The sequence below is a fragment of the Argentina silus genome (genome assembly GCF_951799395.1).
Source record: "Argentina silus genome assembly, chromosome: 8".
Lineage (NCBI taxonomy): Eukaryota > Metazoa > Chordata > Actinopteri > Argentiniformes > Argentinidae > Argentina > Argentina silus.
This window is the reverse complement of record NC_139662.1, coordinates 22440284-22458393: the sequence shown is the minus strand read 5'-3', so window position 1 is coordinate 22458393 and position 18110 is coordinate 22440284. Positions and strand designations below refer to the sequence as shown.

Here is an 18110-nt window from a genome sequence, read left to right as displayed (position 1 = left end):
AGTCTTATACATTATTTTTCATTATTCAGATTGATGAGAGCATGCGCAGTTGCTGAATATTCGGACTTAGCCCAGTGCGCAACGACTCCATTCCACAGTCTATTTAGGCTACTCTCTGTCAACCTCGCATCTTACATTGGACGTCTGTCAGCTGTATTTGCTTTTTAACCAACTTGACAATGAGCGGAGATCATGGTCAAAAAGACTCGCAGGTAGTTAGGCAATCATTTTTTTGTATTTGAGATATCAAATAGACATTTAATTTCTAGGACAATTATGAGTAGTATGGTTGACTGATAACGATGATATGTCAAAGATGATATGATTTAAAATGAGGAACAATCGATCACTAAATAAGTTTCATACTTGTCATTGCAGTTGCAACTTTATGTTAGATGTGTGTAGTAATCGTTGCGATGTGCCTACAATTTCTCATAATATTTAATTCAGTTCAAACTTAATAATTGCCATGCTACCGGCATATAGAAAATGTATAGATTTAGTTAATGTATTTTCACGTTTTGCAGGTCCATCCTGGATCTAGACCCAATGGTGAGTCTATTGTTATGGATTTTTCATGCATATATGATTTGGTGTGCTTTCCACTCGCAATCTTGACCCTGTCTACTGTTAGTTTATAAAGGACAGAAATGGCGTCCCAGAGACTAAGTCCCTTCTCCTCCACTCTTTTGCGTCTATTGTTCAAAAAGAGGGCCTCAAAATGGCATTTGCGATCTACAATATTTCTATCTGATTGGAAATTCTGGTAGCGCTTCACATCGTGTTTCTCAGACAGATAGTGGTTTGTTTAAGTTTAGATGCAACAATGTATAATTTTGTAGCCGAAAGTAGCCAAATGGGGGTTGAGGACTTAGTCTCTGCGCCATTTTCTTTTTCTGTAACTAGCAGCCGGAGTGCCGAGCAATGACAGAACAGTTAACCGTGATATGGAGGCGAAAGCGGGGAGCATCACCTCTCCCATCCCCGGGCTCATGGCGTCCCCCTGATCATAATGCCACTCCATTTCATTTATCAAACACTGTTACCATGGGGAAATTGTTGAAATTGTGTGCCTATTTTTTTATTTCAGTTTTATTTTTAGTCAACTTTTGCCATAATTGTTGGTAATGTTTGATTTCTGTCAATTTCCTATGAATACAAAAGAAAACTAATACAGTTTAATTGTCGGACAAAAGTTGATGAACAATCTTATGTCATGAGCTCATCTTAGGAAACTAAACAAGGAATCTGAGCGTTTAATGTGAAAATAATCAGAATTGTCCAGGGAATGGTGTTGAGTGTGTTAACTGGGTTAGCTGGGTGTCTGTTATCGCTTCGTGTGACAGTATACACGCTCAACTGCCATGACAGCGCGACACCACAAGGTGACGATGAAACTCAAGACCCACAGTTTACTATTAAGCCTATAACCTAAAAGATTCATCTAAAATTCATAGGATTAGGAATTATACTTGGAGAAAGAAAAAAAACAAACACATACTATCTATTTTTGTGTACCTATTCTTGATGAAGTCATGTTGTTCATCTAAAAAGGTAATGCTAAGTTTCATCTACGTACACAGTCCTTGAAATCTAACCTGCGACTGGACCTCCAGTCTATCTAGGAAGGTCCAGTTGTGAAGTTGCCATAGAGATGAGGTGGCAGCAGTTGTTGACATCTTCAGAGCATAGCCTTGTTTGTTGTTGTCTGTGGTGCGTGTAGAGGCAGAGCAGAAGCAGTGTAGATCTCTCCTGTTGGGGTCTGATAACACACACTGTATTCAGCCTCCAATGGTGGAGAATGGGCCGACAGATGTCCGTGCTTGCCCGCCCCTCCCTACCTCTTTATCATCCCAACCTTCCCCCTCAACTAACAGCCAGAACATTTTTAACAGCAATAAAATATAACTAAACTACTGTAAATATCATATTTTCCGTATTTTTCATATTTTTGGCAGTATGGTGGGTTTGGATGGTACGTTTGCGTTTACCGACCACCCAATGTGTGACACTGAAGACGAGGTGAATCCACACACCCGGTTCTCAGGTTACACTGTGGGCGAAGCGTCTGTCGTTTGGGACGATCCCTACTAAACAAGTCAATCTCTGCTGTTGTCCCAGATACCCACAGACACAAGGACAAGCATAAAGACAAGGAACACCGGCACAAAGACCACAAGAAAGACAAGGAGCGACCGGGAGACAAGGAGCGAGAGAAAGCCAAGCATAGTAACAGGTATGTAGTAACAGTAACAGCCTCTCCCCATCCTCTCTTTGTTGTCCTCCCTCCCTCCCTCCCTCCCTCCCTCCGTCTCTCTGTTTGAAGTAAACTTCCCTTAAGCCAAACTGTGCCACTGTCATCTCCATTTCACTTACAGTATCATGTCATTTGTTTGTCATTCTCCACTCTTGCGTTCTTTCTTTCCTTTTTGTTTCCCCTCTTTAGTTGTCTCTGTTCTCTCTGTGAAAGAGTACCGGTGAGTATGCACGACCAGCAATACTGAAGAGAGTGATTGACACTTTGAATGAGTGCGTTATTGACCAACGGGATACAGATGTCTTGTAGTACTGTAAACCTGTCTAGCTGCTCCAGGGCCTACTTCTCCATGGTGTCATGACTACATTGCTTCCTCTGTGCCACTCCAAAGTTCCCATGCCTAGAAAGCAGCCCACTAATTCACCACTGCCACCACTTAATCTGCCGATGGCAAAGATAATGTGAAGACTAATGACTATGAGGCATCTACCCTGCCTCGAAGGAGTCAAAATCACACCGTCATTAGTCTCCCAGTGCTCTTAACATCCTTGTCACCACACTCAAACAAGAGTTCAAGTCTATTTCCATCTATTTCCCCGAGTCATGGCTACCCCCCCAGCCCTCTCTCTCTGCTGACATCCTTAGTCATGAGGATCCGCAGGAACAAAGTGTCCCTTCATTTACTAATGACATCTGCGAAACATTTGTCAGTTGGTCTTTGGTGGTTATGCTTTTTTTTGGCTCTGTTCCGGGTTACAGTACTAGAGAAAACATTCTAGCAACATCATGTATCACTGGTGGTTTTTAGAGTTGTACGACTGTGGTCGGGATTTGGGATTTTTATGAGTGTAGAATGGTTTCAGTGGAGAGTAGACGTGTCAAATGGATGAACTTTGCACCATGCGATCCACATGAATAGTATTTTCTGTGTTCAGTCAAGTCATGTACTCTGTGGGCTATTGAAGCTCTCCTTGGCCAAAATCCTTTGTGTCTGTGTGTGTAGCTGGGCTGTCTGACCTCTAACCTCTCACCTCTGACCCCCCACCCCCCCCACCCCTGCCTCTCAGTGACCACGCTGAGAAGAGACACAGAGACAAAGAGAGAGAGAGGCTGAAGCAAAGTGATGGAAGCTCAGACAGGCACAGGGAGAAGCACAAGGACAAGGACAAGGACAAGAGAGAGGAGAAGGTTGGTTTTCCCTTCCCCGAGGGCCAGTAACCAGACTAGGATGCATGACACCTTCTCCCCTTATTACAGTTCTACCAGTAGACTACAATACCCACAGTTCCCGGGGGGATCTTCTGATAAGCTCCTCCTCTGTTTCCAACAGGTCAAGTTTTCCCATGTTGACAGCAAGCCTAAGAAGGAAAAAGAAAATGGCTATGCCAGGTAAAGAAGACGATACAGTTGAACCTTCTGCTTTCAACATGATTAACATCTTTTGTGACCCACGAGTTATAAGTTATAAGACACAATTTCAGGCCACGACCGACAAGGAATCAGCCGTGGCCCACCATGTTTGTGACCCTGTTGCTGTTTGTGTCCAGAGAGATGTGGAGCAGTGCCAGTCCTCCTGGCGTGAAGAGTGAGCCTGAGGAAGACGATGATGGCTTCTACCCCTCTCCCAAACACAGCAAGCCTCTGAAGAGAGAGCGTGACGAGGAGGAGTGAGTGTCCAGAACATTCTGTCTCTCCTTTTTTTTGTTATTGCACTTTCGTACGACGGTACATTTGGTTGTCTTGTCACACCTGTTGGCAGAATGTGTTATGAGTGTCTAACGACAAACTTTTAAAACTTTTAAAATTTGTTTAGATTTGAATACAAGCCCAAAAAGACCAAGACAGAGAACGGCAAAAAAGCAAAGAAGCGAAAACAAGAATATGACGAAGAGGAGGAGGAGGAGGAAGAGGTGAGTCCTATTTCCTGGTTCAGTCGGACGTAGACCTGTGAAGACTCTCTCCTCCTCCTCTGTCTCTTCGACATCCCTCTGTTTTCCTTTCTTTCAGGACATAAAACCCAAGAAGAAGACAAAAGACAAGAAAGTAGCGGAGGATGGCAAGAAGGGCAAGAAGGAACCGGAGGAGAAGTGGAAATGGTGAGAGTTTTGGAGGGACTGGTGGTTTATCCCCACTGAGAAGCACAGACGCACCCAGCGCTGCTTGGTCAAGCAGCAGATGCTCCACTGCAAGGTGTCTCAGGTTGAGAACAACACACTTGTGTTTCTGTGTGGGAGTCAGCCTCAATTATTAAACAAATCGCCAGCTGGTCGAGATCTGCATCATCTCTTTCCTCACTTGATATTCCTGAATCCTGTTTTGTGTGTCCCATTTTTTAGTCTAGTTCTGTATTTGCGTGCGTGTTTGTTTTCTCCCTCTCCTTCTCACACACACGTTGTCTTCCATGTTGTTTGGGACGTGCAGGTGGGAGGAGGAGAGATCCACTGATGGCTCCAAATGGCGCTTCCTGGAACACAAGGGTCCTGTGTTCGCGGCCCCGTATGAACCCTTACCAGGCCACATCAGGTTCTTCTACGACGGTGAGTCCTGTGTGTGTCTGTGTGTGTGTGTGTGTGTGTGTGTGTGTGTGAGTGTGTTTGGTGGTTATTAACTTTATTTTGGTCATATGATTGCTACAGTAAATGTTCCCTCTCTTTCCCCGTCTGACCCCCCTCTTCCTCTTCCTCTTCCTCTTCCTCTCCCTCTCTTTGTCCATCTCTAGGTAAGCCTTTCAGACTGAATGCCCCAGCGGAGGAGGTGGCAACGTTCTTCGCAAAGATGTTGGATCATGAGTACACCACCAAGGACATGTTCAGGAAGAACTTCTACAAGGACTGGAGAAAGGTGAGGCGGCAAGACAGACGGAAAGGTGGCACACGGAGAGGTGGAAATGCCAACAGGTGTCAGGAATCAAATCAAATGTCACGTCCATCCGTAATAGATGTAGTGAAATGCTCTGGGATCTTGCTCCTCGATCAACAACAGTCAACAACAATCAACAAATCAACTATCCAATATGATCTAGTAATAATAAACCAGTGACAGTAGTAGTGCATAAGGGTGTAGTGTCAGTAGCAGCAGTAATGACTGTAATAATAATAACTACAGTAATACAGTGTCAAGTGTCTGTAGCAGCTATAATTTACAGTAATAGTGCAAAGGTGCAGTGAATGTAGTGGCAATAGCTGTCAGGTGACACAACAGAGAAGGTGAAAGATGGCGTATGGAAGTACAGCACCTAGAACGATATTCTTCACCTTTGACCTCAGGAAATGACATCAGAGGAGAAGTCGAAGATCACCGACATGAACAAGTGTAACTTCACTGAGATGAGCGAGTACTTCAAGGCCCAATCAGAAGCCCGGAAACAGATGTCCAAAGATGAGAAACTGGTGAGGCCACCTGAACTAACACGTGTATACACACACACACACACACACACACACACACACACACACACACACACACACACACACACACACACACACACACTTCCCAAATGTAGGGGGATGGTAAAAACAAGCATACAGTATATCTCAGTTTTCCCTATGCAGTACCTTTATCGTGACGTTTTCCCGGCATCTCTGCGACGTTTGTAGAGAATCAAAGAGGAGAATGAGCGGATCCTGCAGGAGTACGGCTTCTGCGTGATGGACAACCACAAGGAGCGAATCGGAAACTTCCGCATCGAGCCGCCCGGCCTGTTCAGGGGGCGGGGGGATCACCCTAAAATGGGCATGCTGAAACGCCGGATCCGCCCTGAGGACATCATCATCAACTGCAGCAAGTGCGTAACGCGATCTTCAATGTCACCACCATCATCTTCATCGTTATTATTTTCAATACAGCTGTTATTATCACACAAAAAAAAAAGTTGGATGTTGAGTGTGTAGTGGTGTGTTCCCACCACCAGGGGGCCCTGTAGTCCTAGGCTATCGTCGGCTACTTTGATCGCATCCACATGCTTGCCAAGTGTGTGTGTTGCTGTACACACACGCTGCAGGGTGTGAGCTGTATGTCCGTGAGAAGAGAACATGTTATCGGGATGTTGTTTATGGGACCTACAGCGCCTTCGGAAAGCATTCAGACCCCTTCACTTTTCCCACGTTTTGTTGTGTTATAGACTCAATTTAAAATGGATTCAATTAAAAGAATTTGCCATCAATCCACACACAATACCCCAGAATGACAAAGCGAAAATACGGTTTTTAAAATTTCTGTACATTTATTAAAATTGAAATACAGAAATACCTCATGTACATAAGTATTCAGACCCTTTGCTATGACACTCTTAAAATTAGCTAAAATGCAAACATGTCATCAACAAATCACTCAGTAAGTTGAATTGAGTCCATCTTAATGCAAGGATAATAGTTCATGTAATTTTGGAATTAATATCTTTGTTTTTATAGGGTCTCTGATTTGCATTGGAATCAATTACACACTGTGTGGATCAGGTTGTAATTACAAATTGAGTAAATGGAGAGGAACAAAACTGCTCAGGAATGCGACCCTGAGGCCTGGGGAGACTTACAAAAATCTACAAAGTTGAACGGTGGAGAGGAAAAAGCACAGTCGATGGGACAACATCATCTCAGTCACTCTACAAAATTGGTCGATAACCAAGTGGCCAAAAAGAATCCTGTAATGGAAAATAATCAATCTCATATGCATAATTGTGTTTGCAACAATCGATTCTAGTGATACAGCAAAGAAAGTGGCAGGAAATGTGTTTATTTGGTTTTACTACAAAGCATTAAGTTTGGTGCAAATCCAGCACATGCAATTCAGTTTCCATCTCTCGTGTGAAGAATAGTGGTAGCTGCAGTTATGGGTATGTTTGTCACTGGCAGAGACTGGGGAGGTTGTCAGGATCATGAGAAAATTATGAAATTTGCTGAGTTGGTAGTGACATCCTAATCTACACAGTGTGTAATTGATTCCTATGCAGAGACCCTGTAAAAACAAAGATATTAATTCCAAAATTACATAAACTGTTATCCTTGCATTAAGATGGACTCAATTCAACTCCCTGAGTGATTTGTTGATGACATTTTTGCATTTTAGCTAATTTTAAGAGTGTCATAGCAAAGGGTCTGAATACTTATGTACATGAGGTATTTCAATTTTAATAAATTTACTGAAATTTAAAAAAAACGTGTTTTTCGCTTTGTCATTCTGGGGTATTGTGTGTGGATTGATGGCAAATTCTTTGAATTTAATCCATTTTAAATTGAATCTATAACACAACAAAATGTGGAAAAAGTGAAGGGGTCTGAATACTTTCCGAAGGCACTGTATATGTTCCTGACGTCGCTCCTTTAATTTGCTAAGGTGTCTGGAGTTATTGTACCTTATGACTGTGTGTGTGTGTGTGTGTGTGTGTGTGTGTGTGTGTGTGTGTGTGTGTGTGTGTGTGTGTGTGTGTGTGTGTGTGTGATTCTCCCAGAAGTACCCCACCCCTCTCCCCATACTGTGTCCCATGCCTCCCTCCTTGTGCTTCCCCCCACACCCCATTGTTGTGTTCCTCTGTTCTCTCCTCCACGCTGTAGTTCTGTCCCCCCCCCCACCCCCCGGTCCCCCCCTTATCTTTCCATCCATCTCCTCCCTTGCTGCCTTGTTGTGATTGCTGGGGGTATTTTTAGCGTGGAAGAGTTTTCGTTTCTTGCTGTCCTGCCCCGTCCTGCCCTGTCCTGCCCTGTCCTGGCTCTTTTGTGACTCTGTGTGTGTGTGTGTGTGTGTGTGTGTGTGTGGGGGGGGGGGGGGGTCATCCAGGCCATTTAGTGTGAGGTTGTTTATCCATATGTTCACACATGGTGACTAGCTGTGGGTTGACTTTGTGGCCGTGTGTGTGTGTGTGTGTGTGTGTGTGTGTGTGTGTACGGTGGTCATTAACCACGCTGTAGGGCTGTTTACGTGTTCATTCACACACACCGCCTGTGTCAAAGGTAGGCTTCCTGTCGGTGTAGCCTGTGGTCCAGTTTTGTGTGTGTGTGTGTGTGTGTGTGTGTGTGTGTGTGTGTGTGTGTGTGTGTGTGGAACAATAACAGACTCAGGGAGGACAGGCTGGCCTCTGCCTCTCATCCACCTCCGCCTGATAGGCTTTGTTTTGTTGTGGTGCTCTTTGCATTGAAACAACTCTCGAACCCCCACCCCCCACCACCACCACCACCCCCGCCTGCCCCCACCACCCCCGCCTGCCCCCACCACCCCCACCCCCCACCACCACCACCACCCCCCCCCCCCGCCCCCACCACCACCACCACCACCACCCCCGCCCGCCCCCACCACCCCCGCCTGCCCCCACCACCCCCACCCCCCACCACCACCACCACCCCCGCCCGCCCCCCCCACCACCACCACCACCACCCCCGCCCGCCCCCACCACCCCCGCCTGCCCCCACCACCCCCACCCCCCACCACCACCACCACCCCCGCCCGCCCCCACCACCACCACCACCCCCCCTCCCCTTCTTGTGTGAGAGTCGCACACGGAAGAGGAAGTTTCAGCACATGCACTGCTTTTACCCGTAAGACCTTATCTGGGCTCAGAGTTCTACAGCCACAGTCCTAACCTCACAGGAGGTCATCCCCAAATGTCCCCAGACGTTTTTCAACTTAAAAGTGGTCTTTAGTTGAAATTTATACAAAATGTCTGAGAGACTTTGACCTGAACCTAATTCTAATTATGAATCAAAAATAACTCTTCTCCTCTTCTACCCCCCTCCTCCCTCCTCCTCCTCTTCTACCCCCCTCCTCCCTCCTCCCTCCCCTCCTCCCCTCCTCAGGGACTCTAAACAGCCCAAGCCGCCCCAGGGCACCCGCTGGAAGGAGGTTCGTCATGACAACAAGGTGACCTGGCTGGTGTCATGGACAGAGAACATCCAGGGGTCCATCAAATACATCATGCTGAACCCCAGCTCCAGAATCAAGGTACACCTTCACCCTCTCTCCTTAACCCTCTCACCTTCACCCTCTCACCTTCACCCTCTCACCTTCACCCTCTTACCTTCACCCTCTCACCTTCACCCTCTTACCTTAACCCTCTCACCTTCACCCTCTCACCTTCACCCTCTCACCTTCACCCTCTTACCTTCACCCTCTCACCTTCACCCTCTCACCTTCACCCTCTTACCTTCACCCTCTCACCTTCACCCTCTCACCTTCATCCTCTCACCTTAACCCTCTCACCTTCACCCTCTTATCCCTAACCCTTACCTTCACCCTCTCACCTTCACCCTCTTACCCCTAACCCTTACCTTCACCCTCTCACCTTAACACTTACCTCAGCTCCAGAATCATGACCAGAATCAAGGTCAACTAACTTCTCGGGTAACTGTGTGTGTGTGTGTGTGTGTGTGTGTGTGTGTGTGTGTGTGTGTGTGTGTGTGTGTGTGTGTGTGTGTGTGTGTAGGGGGAGAAGGACTGGCAGAAGTACGAGACGGCGAGGCGGTTGAAGAAGTGTGTGGACCGTCTGAGGGCCCAGTACCGAGACGACTGGAAGTCCAAAGAGATGAGGATCAGACAGAGATCTGTGGCTCTCTACTTCATAGACAAGGTGAGAGGAACCACACCTCCGTAACCCTACCTCAATAACCACACCTCCATAACCCTACCTCAATAACCACACCTCCGTAACCCTACCTCAATAACCACACCTCCGTAACCCTACCTCAATAACCACACCTCCATAACCCTACCTCAATAACCCTACCTCAATAACCACACCTCCATAACCCTACCTCAATAACCCTACCTCAATAACCACACCTCTGTAACCCTACCTCAATAACCACACCTCCGTAACCCTACCTCAATAACCACACCTCCATAACCCTACCTCAATAACCACACCTCCATAACCCTACCTCAATAACTACCTCAATAACCCTACCTCAATAACCACACCTCAATAACCACACCTCCATGACCCTACCTCAATAACCCTACCTCAATAACCACACCTCCGTAACCCTACCTCAATAACCACACCTCCATAACCCTACCTCAATAACCACACCTCCATGACCCTACCTCAATAACTCTACCTCAATAACCCTACCTCAATAACCACACCTCAATAACCACACCTCCATGACCCTACCTCAATAACCCTACCTCAATAACCGTACCTCAATAACCACACCTCCATAACCCTACCTCAATAACCACACCTCCATAACCCTACCTCAATAACCACACCTCCATGACCCTACCTCAATAACCCTACCTCAATAACCACACCTCCATAAGCACACCTCAATAACCCTACCTCAATAACCACAGCTCCATACCATGTACAGTAAATAATGTCATATCACTAAATATGCACTTCTTTAAATGTAAATGAATATGTACCGAAGGTAACTTTTGATTTGGTCCCTGAACCGTAGCTGGCCCTGAGGGCGGGGAACGAGAAGGAGGAGGGGGAGACGGCAGACACGGTGGGCTGCTGCTCCCTCAGGGTGGAGCACATCAAACTCTACCCCAAGATGGACGACCAGGAGTTTGTGGTGGAGTTTGACTTCCTGGGAAAAGACTCCATCCGCTACTACAACAAGATGCCTGTGGAGAAGAGGGTGAGAAGAGGGGGAGGAGAGGGGGAGGAGGGGGGAGGAGAGGGAATGGAGAAGTGTGAAGATGGGGGGAGGAGAGGGTGAGAAGAGGGGGAGGAGAGGGAATGGAGAAGTGGGAAGATGGGGGGAGGACAGAGGGGGAGGAGAAGAGGGAAGATGGGGGGAGGAGAGGGTGAGAAGGGGGGAGGAGAGGGAATGGAGAAGTGGGAAGATGGGGGGTGGAAGGGTTGATGGAGGGAAAGAGTAGAGATGGAGGGAGGGTGATATTGATTAGCAATGGAAGGGAGGTCTATGTTGTCATAGTTTCCATTTTATGAGGCGGTTTGGTGAGTGGGTGAGTGGTTGATAGATGTGTGGAACTGGTGTTGATTAGAGCATAAGAAGTGTGTGTGTGTGTGTGTGTGTGTGTGTGTGTGTGTGTGTGTGTGTGTGTGTGTGTGTGTGTGTGTGTGTGTGTGTGTGTGTGTTGTGAGGAGGATGTTTGCACAGACAGGTGATCTTGGCCCTAAAGGCTTTCCGTCAGCTCTGCCTCAGGGGGAGGTCTGTTTCCTGCTATTACTGGCACTGAAACACATCTCTCTCTCTCTCTCTCTCTCTCTCTCTTTCTCTCTCTCCCCCCCCCCCCCCACACACACACACACACACATACACACACACACACACACACATTATGAGGGAGCATGCATTTTTTCCACACACACACAACCTGCACAATAACACCTGTCCCTGCCGTCATGAACAGGAAAGAGATGGCACCCTCATCTGGCAGTAATTTAGCATGGCAGACAGGAACGCTCTGCAGTGAATGATACTAGAATGCAGCTGATGAAGACTCAGAAACGCCGGCTGTACGCTGTGATTAACCTGGAGTGAATGGGTGTGAATCTGGTGTTCTTTCTCAGGTGTTCAAGAACCTCCAGCTGTTCCTGGAGAATAAGCAGCCTGAGGACGACCTGTTTGACAGGCTCAACGTAAGAGAGACACACACACGCGCGCACACACACACACACACACACACACACACACACACACACACACACTCACTCACATGCATGTGCACACGCACACACAGTTGTAGTCTCTTCAAAGCCTTCCTCTCAACCCACTAACTCTGTCTCCCTCTCTCTCTCCCCCTCTCTCTCTCTCTCCCTCTCTCTCTCCCTCTCTCTCTCTCCCCTCTCTCTCCCTCCCTCCCTCTCTCCCTCTCTCTCTCCCTCTCTCTCTCCCCCCTCTCTCTCTCCCCCCCCTCTCTCTCTCTCCCCTCCCTCTCTCTCTCCCCCCCTCTCTCTCCCTCCCTCCCTCTCTCTCCCTCCCTCCCCCCCTCTCTCCCCCCCTCTCTCTCCCTCTCTCTCTCCCCCCTCTCTCTCTCCCCCTCTCTCTCCCTCCCTCTCTCTCCCCCCCCCCCCTCTCCCTCTCTCTCTCCCCCCCTCCCCCTCTCTCCCTCCCCCCCTCCCTCTCTCTCCCCCCCCCCCCGTCTCTCCCCCCTCTAGACTTCTATCCTGAATAAGCACCTGCAGGAGCTGATGGACGGACTGACGGCCAAAGTGTTCCGTACCTACAACGCCTCCATCACCCTGCAGCAGCAGCTGAAGCAGCTGACCAGCCGTGAGTGACAGCAGCCACAGCCAGTCATACGCCTCGCTCACACCAGAGTGACAGGTCCCTCAGCCAATCACAGACACAGCAGCGTATACTCCTGCGCATTCAAACATGCAGAGACGACGCCCGTCACTGTATCTCATAGCTAAAAATGAAGATCACTTTTGGAGCATAATATAATAACAATAATAAGATAATATTTAATAACATTGCTTCGGGAGCAGTACACTAAGTGAAGACGTTTACTTTATTTTCCCTTGATCCTCACCATTGTCTGTCTCCAGCGGAGGAGAGCATCCCAGCTAAGATCCTGTCCTACAACCGGGCCAACCGGGCCGTCGCCATACTCTGCAACCACCAGAGGGCGCCACCCAAGACCTTTGAGAAGTCCATGCAGAACCTGCAGACAAAAGTAAGCCCCTGTTGGAGACTGTCCTTCAATCAATCAATCAATCAAAAAATCTATCAAAAATAATCAATATTTTGCATCTGTCTTAATTGGGAAATTCATCATGCAGCTAAAAATGTACACATACACCACATTTGCCTGACAAATGACACATATTAATTAATGTTTTTTGTGTGCGCGTGCGTGTGTGTGCATGCATGTGTGTGTTTATGTGTGTGCGTGCGTGTGTGTTTATGTGTGTGTGTGTGTGTGTGTGTGTGTGTGTGCGTGCGTGTGTGTGTTTATGCGTGTGTGTGTGTGTGTGTGTGTGTTTATGCATGTGTTTCTAATGATCTCAGATAGATGAGAAGCAGAAGCAGCTCTCCACCGCCAGGAAGCAGCTGAAGAGTGCCAAGGCTGAGCACAAGGCTTCTCACGATGACAAGACCAAGAAGTAAGAGGCCGAGGCCCAGCAGAACGAGGGTCGCACTCAACCACTTAAAGCACATGGCCGCTTTCAGACTACTATATTATGCTTGTCTTTGCTGCTGTGTGACTCCAAATGTACCTCTGGGAAAGAAAAAGAATCCATCCATCCATCCATCCATCCCTCCATCCCTCCATTTGACCTCTGGCCATGTCTTCCTGCAGGACGGTGGAGGTGAAGCGGAAGGCAGTGCAGAGGATAGAGGAGCAGCTGATGAACTTCCAGATGCAGGCCACAGACAGGGAAGAGAACAAGCAGATCGCCCTGGGCACCTCCAAGCTCAACTACCTGGACCCCCGCATCTCAGTGGCATGGTACGGCTGAGGGCGCAGCGTTCAGCGGTGATGATGGAGTGTGTTGAGTCATTGTTTTGGCCAGATGGAACAGGATGTGATGGTCCTCTGTGGCTCAGTTGGTAGACTGAGGCACGAACGGCGCTTAGGTTGTGGGTTCGATTCCTGCAGGGACCATAGATACTGAAAAATGTATGCACTCACTGCAATGTAAGTCGCTTTGGATAAAAGCGTCAGCTAAATGGCGTATATTATAATATTCAGAATAACTTCATATCAGCATACAAACAAAATAGCTCCATAAAACGACCCCCTGTTTTATCGAATTGAGGATGGTCTTCGGGGGGTGGCGGGGGGCGGTCAACCACCGTTGGAGGAAAGCAGGAAGTTGTTTTGAGGTGCATTGTGGGAGAGCAGCAGCAGCAGCTGAGACAAGCGAAGCTGAAGAAGAGAGAAAAAAGTGTGTGTGAGAGTCAGGAACAATGGGGTTTGTTTCAGAGAGTCAGGAACAATGGGGTTTGTTTCAGAGAGTCAGGAACAATGGGGTTTGTTTCAGAGAGTCCCACGTGTGAAGGCAATGTGCCAGACACTGTCTATGGCTGAACGGGGGGCTAGGCCAAGGACCCCCCCCCCCCCCTCCTACTGTCTATGGCTGAACGGAGGGCTAGGCCAAGGACCCCCCCCCCTACTGTCTATGGCTGAACGGAGGGCTAGGCCAAGGACCCCCCCCCCCCCCCCCCCCTCCTACTGTCTATGGCTGAACGGAGGGCTAGGCCAAGGACCCCCCCCCCTCCTACTGTCTATGCTGAACGGAGGGCTAGGCCAAGGACCCCCCCCCCTCCTACTGTCTATGCTGAACGGAGGGCTAGGCCAAGGACCCCCCCCCCCCCCCCCCCCCCCTACTGTCTATGGCTGAACGGAGGGCTAGGCCAAGGACCCACCTACTGTCTATGCTGAACGGAGGGCTAGGCCAAGGACCCCCCCCCCCCCCCCCCTCCTACTGTCTATGGCTGAACGGAGGGCTAGGCCAAGGACCCCCCCCCCCCCCTACTGTCTATGCTGAACGGAGGGCTAGGCCAAGGCCCCCCCCCCCTCCTACTGTCTATGCTGAACGGAGGGCTAGGTCAAGGAACCCCCGCCCCCCTACTGTCTATGCTGAACGGAGGGCTAGGCCAAGGCCCCCCCCCCCCCCCCCTCCTACTGTCTATGCTGAACGGAGGGCTAGGCCAAGGACCCCCCCCCCCCCCCCTCCTACTGTCTATGCTGAACGGAGGGCTAGGCCAAGGACCCCCCCCCCCCCCCTCCTACTGTCTATGCTGAACGGAGGGCTAGGCCAAGGACCCCCCCCCCCCTCCTACTGTCTATGCTGAACGGAGGGCTAGGCCAAGGACCCCCCCCCCCCTCCTACTGTCTATGCTGAACGGAGGGCTAGGCCAAGGACCCCCCCCCCCCTCCTACTGTCTATGCTGAACGGAGGGCTAGGCCAAGGCCCCCCCCCCCTCCTACTGTCTATGCTGAACGGAGGGCTAGGTCAAGGAACCCCCGCCCCCCTACTGTCTATGCTGAACGGAGGGCTAGGCCAAGGACCCCCCCCCCCCCCCTCCTACTGTCTATGCTGAACGGAGGGCTAGGCCAAGGACCCCCCCCCCCCTCCTACTGTCTATGCTGAACGGAGGGCTAGGCCAAGGACCCCCCCCCCCCCTCCTACTGTCTATGCTGAACGGAGGGCTAGGCCAAGGACCCCCCCCCCCCTCCTACTGTCTATGCTGAACGGAGGGCTAGGCCAAGGCCCCCCCCCCCTCCTACTGTCTATGCTGAACGGAGGGCTAGGTCAAGGAACCCCCGCCCCCCTACTGTCTATGCTGAACGGAGGGCTAGGCCAAGGCCCCCCCCCCCCCCCCCTCCTACTGTCTATGCTGAACGGAGGGCTAGGCCAAGGACCCCCCCCCCCCCCCCCTCCTACTGTCTATGCTGAACGGAGGGCTAGGCCAAGGACCCCCCCCCCCCCCCCCCCCCTCCTACTGTCTATGCTGAATGGAGGGCTAGGCCAAGGACCCCCCCCCCCCTCCTACTGTCTATGCTGAACGGAGGGCTAGGCCAAGGACCCCCCCCCCCCTCCTACTGTCTATGCTGAACGGAGGGCTAGGCCAAGGACCCCCCCCCCCCTCCTACTGTCTATGCTGAACGGAGGGCTAGGCCAAGGACCCCCCCCCCCCCTCCTACTGTCTATGCTGAACGGAGGGCTAGGCCAAGGAACAGCCCCCCCCCCCCACTATGTATGGCTGAACGGAGGGCTAGGTCAAGGAACCCCCGCCCCCCCTCGCATGGGAACCTGGTGTGTGTGTGTGTGTGTGTGTGTGTGTGTGTGTGTGTGTCGGGGGAGCGTGGTGGGTGGGTTTGACCTCAAAAGAGTGGGTCCATGTACAGTATGCACAATGGATCCAAATACATCTGTGTGTGTGTGTGGTTGTGTGTGTGTGTGTGTGTGTGTGTGTGTGTGTGGTTGTGTGAAAGACTGAGTTCTCTGTCCTGACTCTTCTGTCTCCTCTCCAGGGTTAAGAAATGGGAGGTTCCTATCGAGAAGATCTACAACAAAACCCAGAGAGAGAAGTTTGCCTGGGCCATCGACATGGCCGAAGAAGACTATGAGTTTTAAATTCCTCCTTGTTATCCTTTTATCCTGGTCTTTGATTGTGGAAATATGTGTTGTTCATGTTGATGATTCCATCATGTGGTTGAACTCGGGAAAGGGGGTTGAATCGGAGATCGGAGGAACATTTGAAGCGGTTGACCAAGCCTGAAAGCGGTGTGATGTAAAACTAGCTGACAGGGCCTTCCAGGTGTTTTAGGACTCTGCTCTAATATCTTAGAGAAATGAGAAATTCTATATTTTAATAGAAGAATCATCAAATCCCTTAAGGATGGCACCTGCACGCATAGTGAGGAGTGTGTGTGTGTGTGTGTGTGTGTGTGTGTGTGTGTGTGTGTGTGTGTGTGTGTGTGTGTGTGCGTGCGCCGTATGTGTATGTGTGTGTGTGTCTGCATCTATGTGTGTCATTTTAAAAAAAAGTTTGAACTGTGAATTGCTGTATGAACAAGCTGGAGGATGATGATGATGATGATGATGATGAGGGAAAAGGATACAAAACCGAGCACTATGCTCATGTCATTTTAGCACAGAGAATGTGAATTTGTGTTATTTTTACATTGATTTAATTTTATTGTTTATTTCAGGGATGTGTGTGTATATATATATATATATATATAATTAGTATATAGTATTTCTTGTTGGCTTTCAGTACGTTATTCATTGTTTTCTATGATGTGTGCCCTGCCCATTGTCAACATGGCTCCCTGTGTGTATGCGACTTTGCATTGATGTCTTTTCACATGTATTTTACTCAAAGAAAACCATCCCGCTCAATGTTACTTGAAGAAACGGCTGTGTTACAGTGTTGTTTTGTGTAGTTATAAATGATTGCTTGGTCAAAAACAGAAAATATACATATGTGAGGGATATGAAGAAAAAAAAAAGTAACATCAACATAATTTAAGATTTTAGGGCATTTATTTTTTGTACTGCTGTAAAGAATGCAGAAGAATTGTCTTCTATGAAATGATTTTAAAATGTGAATTATGAATTGCTTAGCACTAATGTTTGTAGGCATTGTTGATGAATCATGATATTTTAACTTTCCTATTCGCTTGTAGTCAGACAACAGAAAAATCATCTTACTTGTTATTACTTTATTATTTCACCTTTGTAGATTTGACAATAAAAACCGTTCAACACGTTCGTCCTCCTCTGCTTTCTCCCTTCCTCAGGAGGGTAAACTTCACTCCCTTGCGTTTGGAATGAATACTAAGATTAACCATTTACTGTTATAAACTAAAAGCTATGGCGAACAAGAGATTACAGATTATGGGTTAATTTCACTTTCTCTAGATCTAATAGGTCAATTCTGGCGTCTGATAGTCAATGCACAGCACTTGGTTGCGTCAGTCACGATCGGGTCAATTCCACTTCTAATCAGTTCAAGTGGTGTCCACACACACAATCTGTGATCGTGTCACAACAGAAATATACTCATGATGGCCCGGTTTCCCAGACCTAGATTAAGCCTAGTCCCAGACTAAAATGCATCTTCGATAGAGATTTTCTAATGAAATTGTCATTTAGTAGTAGAAGGACCGATGTTAAGAGCGTCTGTATATAGATTTTTTCAAGCGTCTGTCTCCTGGTGACAGTGCCAACCAGGCTCCATATTAATGACACAAAAGCAGCTAAGGACCAGACTTAATCTGTGTCCGGGAAACCGGCCCAAAAAAAGTGGGGGTGGGAGAGGTCAATTGCTGCTGTCCAAATGGACAAAGTGAAATCTAATCCATTCAGATAATTAACAGTAGCCTGTCAAGGTTGGGGGTCGCAATCCAATTTCCAACGATCTGATTGCCTCTGGGAGGGAGTGAGGTAATGGGCAGTGTGCCTCCGGGCCCTCCCAGATTCATGTTG

General features: G+C 48.6%; 1 protein-coding gene across 2 annotated transcripts; it reads left to right on the top strand.

The window, feature by feature from the left end:
• The first annotated feature begins 119 nt into the window (after window positions 1–119).
• On the top strand, window positions 120–17375 carry top1b (DNA topoisomerase Ib). 2 transcript variants are annotated; one of them, XM_083675141.1, is made up of 22 exons: window positions 120–212; window positions 528–552; window positions 2122–2236; window positions 2447–2477; window positions 3325–3445; window positions 3588–3646; window positions 3805–3924; window positions 4071–4167; window positions 4265–4353; window positions 4679–4794; window positions 4977–5098; window positions 5524–5646; window positions 5854–6041; window positions 9043–9187; window positions 9669–9812; window positions 10648–10833; window positions 11733–11801; window positions 12321–12435; window positions 12714–12841; window positions 13177–13271; window positions 13469–13618; window positions 16151–17375. In XM_083675141.1, the coding sequence occupies exons 1-22, from the start codon at window positions 193–195 to the stop codon at window positions 16251–16253; spliced, it is 2361 nt and encodes a 786-aa protein (XP_083531267.1). In that variant the 5' UTR covers window positions 120–192; the 3' UTR covers window positions 16254–17375. The 2 variants fall into 2 exon arrangements, with proteins under 2 accessions (XP_083531267.1, XP_083531268.1); XM_083675142.1 differs by lacking the exon at window positions 2447–2477.
• The last annotated feature ends 735 nt before the right edge of the window (window positions 17376–18110 follow it).

Bases quoted from the DNA above. Each gene is read 5' to 3' on its own strand.
- top1b (XM_083675141.1), top strand. From the start codon at position 193: ATGGTCAAAAAGACTCGCAG. The intron at 3,446-3,587 runs GTTGGTTTTCCC...TGTTTCCAACAG, and splicing joins AGGACAAGAGAGAGGAGAAG to GTCAAGTTTTCCCATGTTGA. The intron at 9,188-9,668 runs GTACACCTTCAC...GTGTGTGTGTAG, and splicing joins ACCCCAGCTCCAGAATCAAG to GGGGAGAAGGACTGGCAGAA.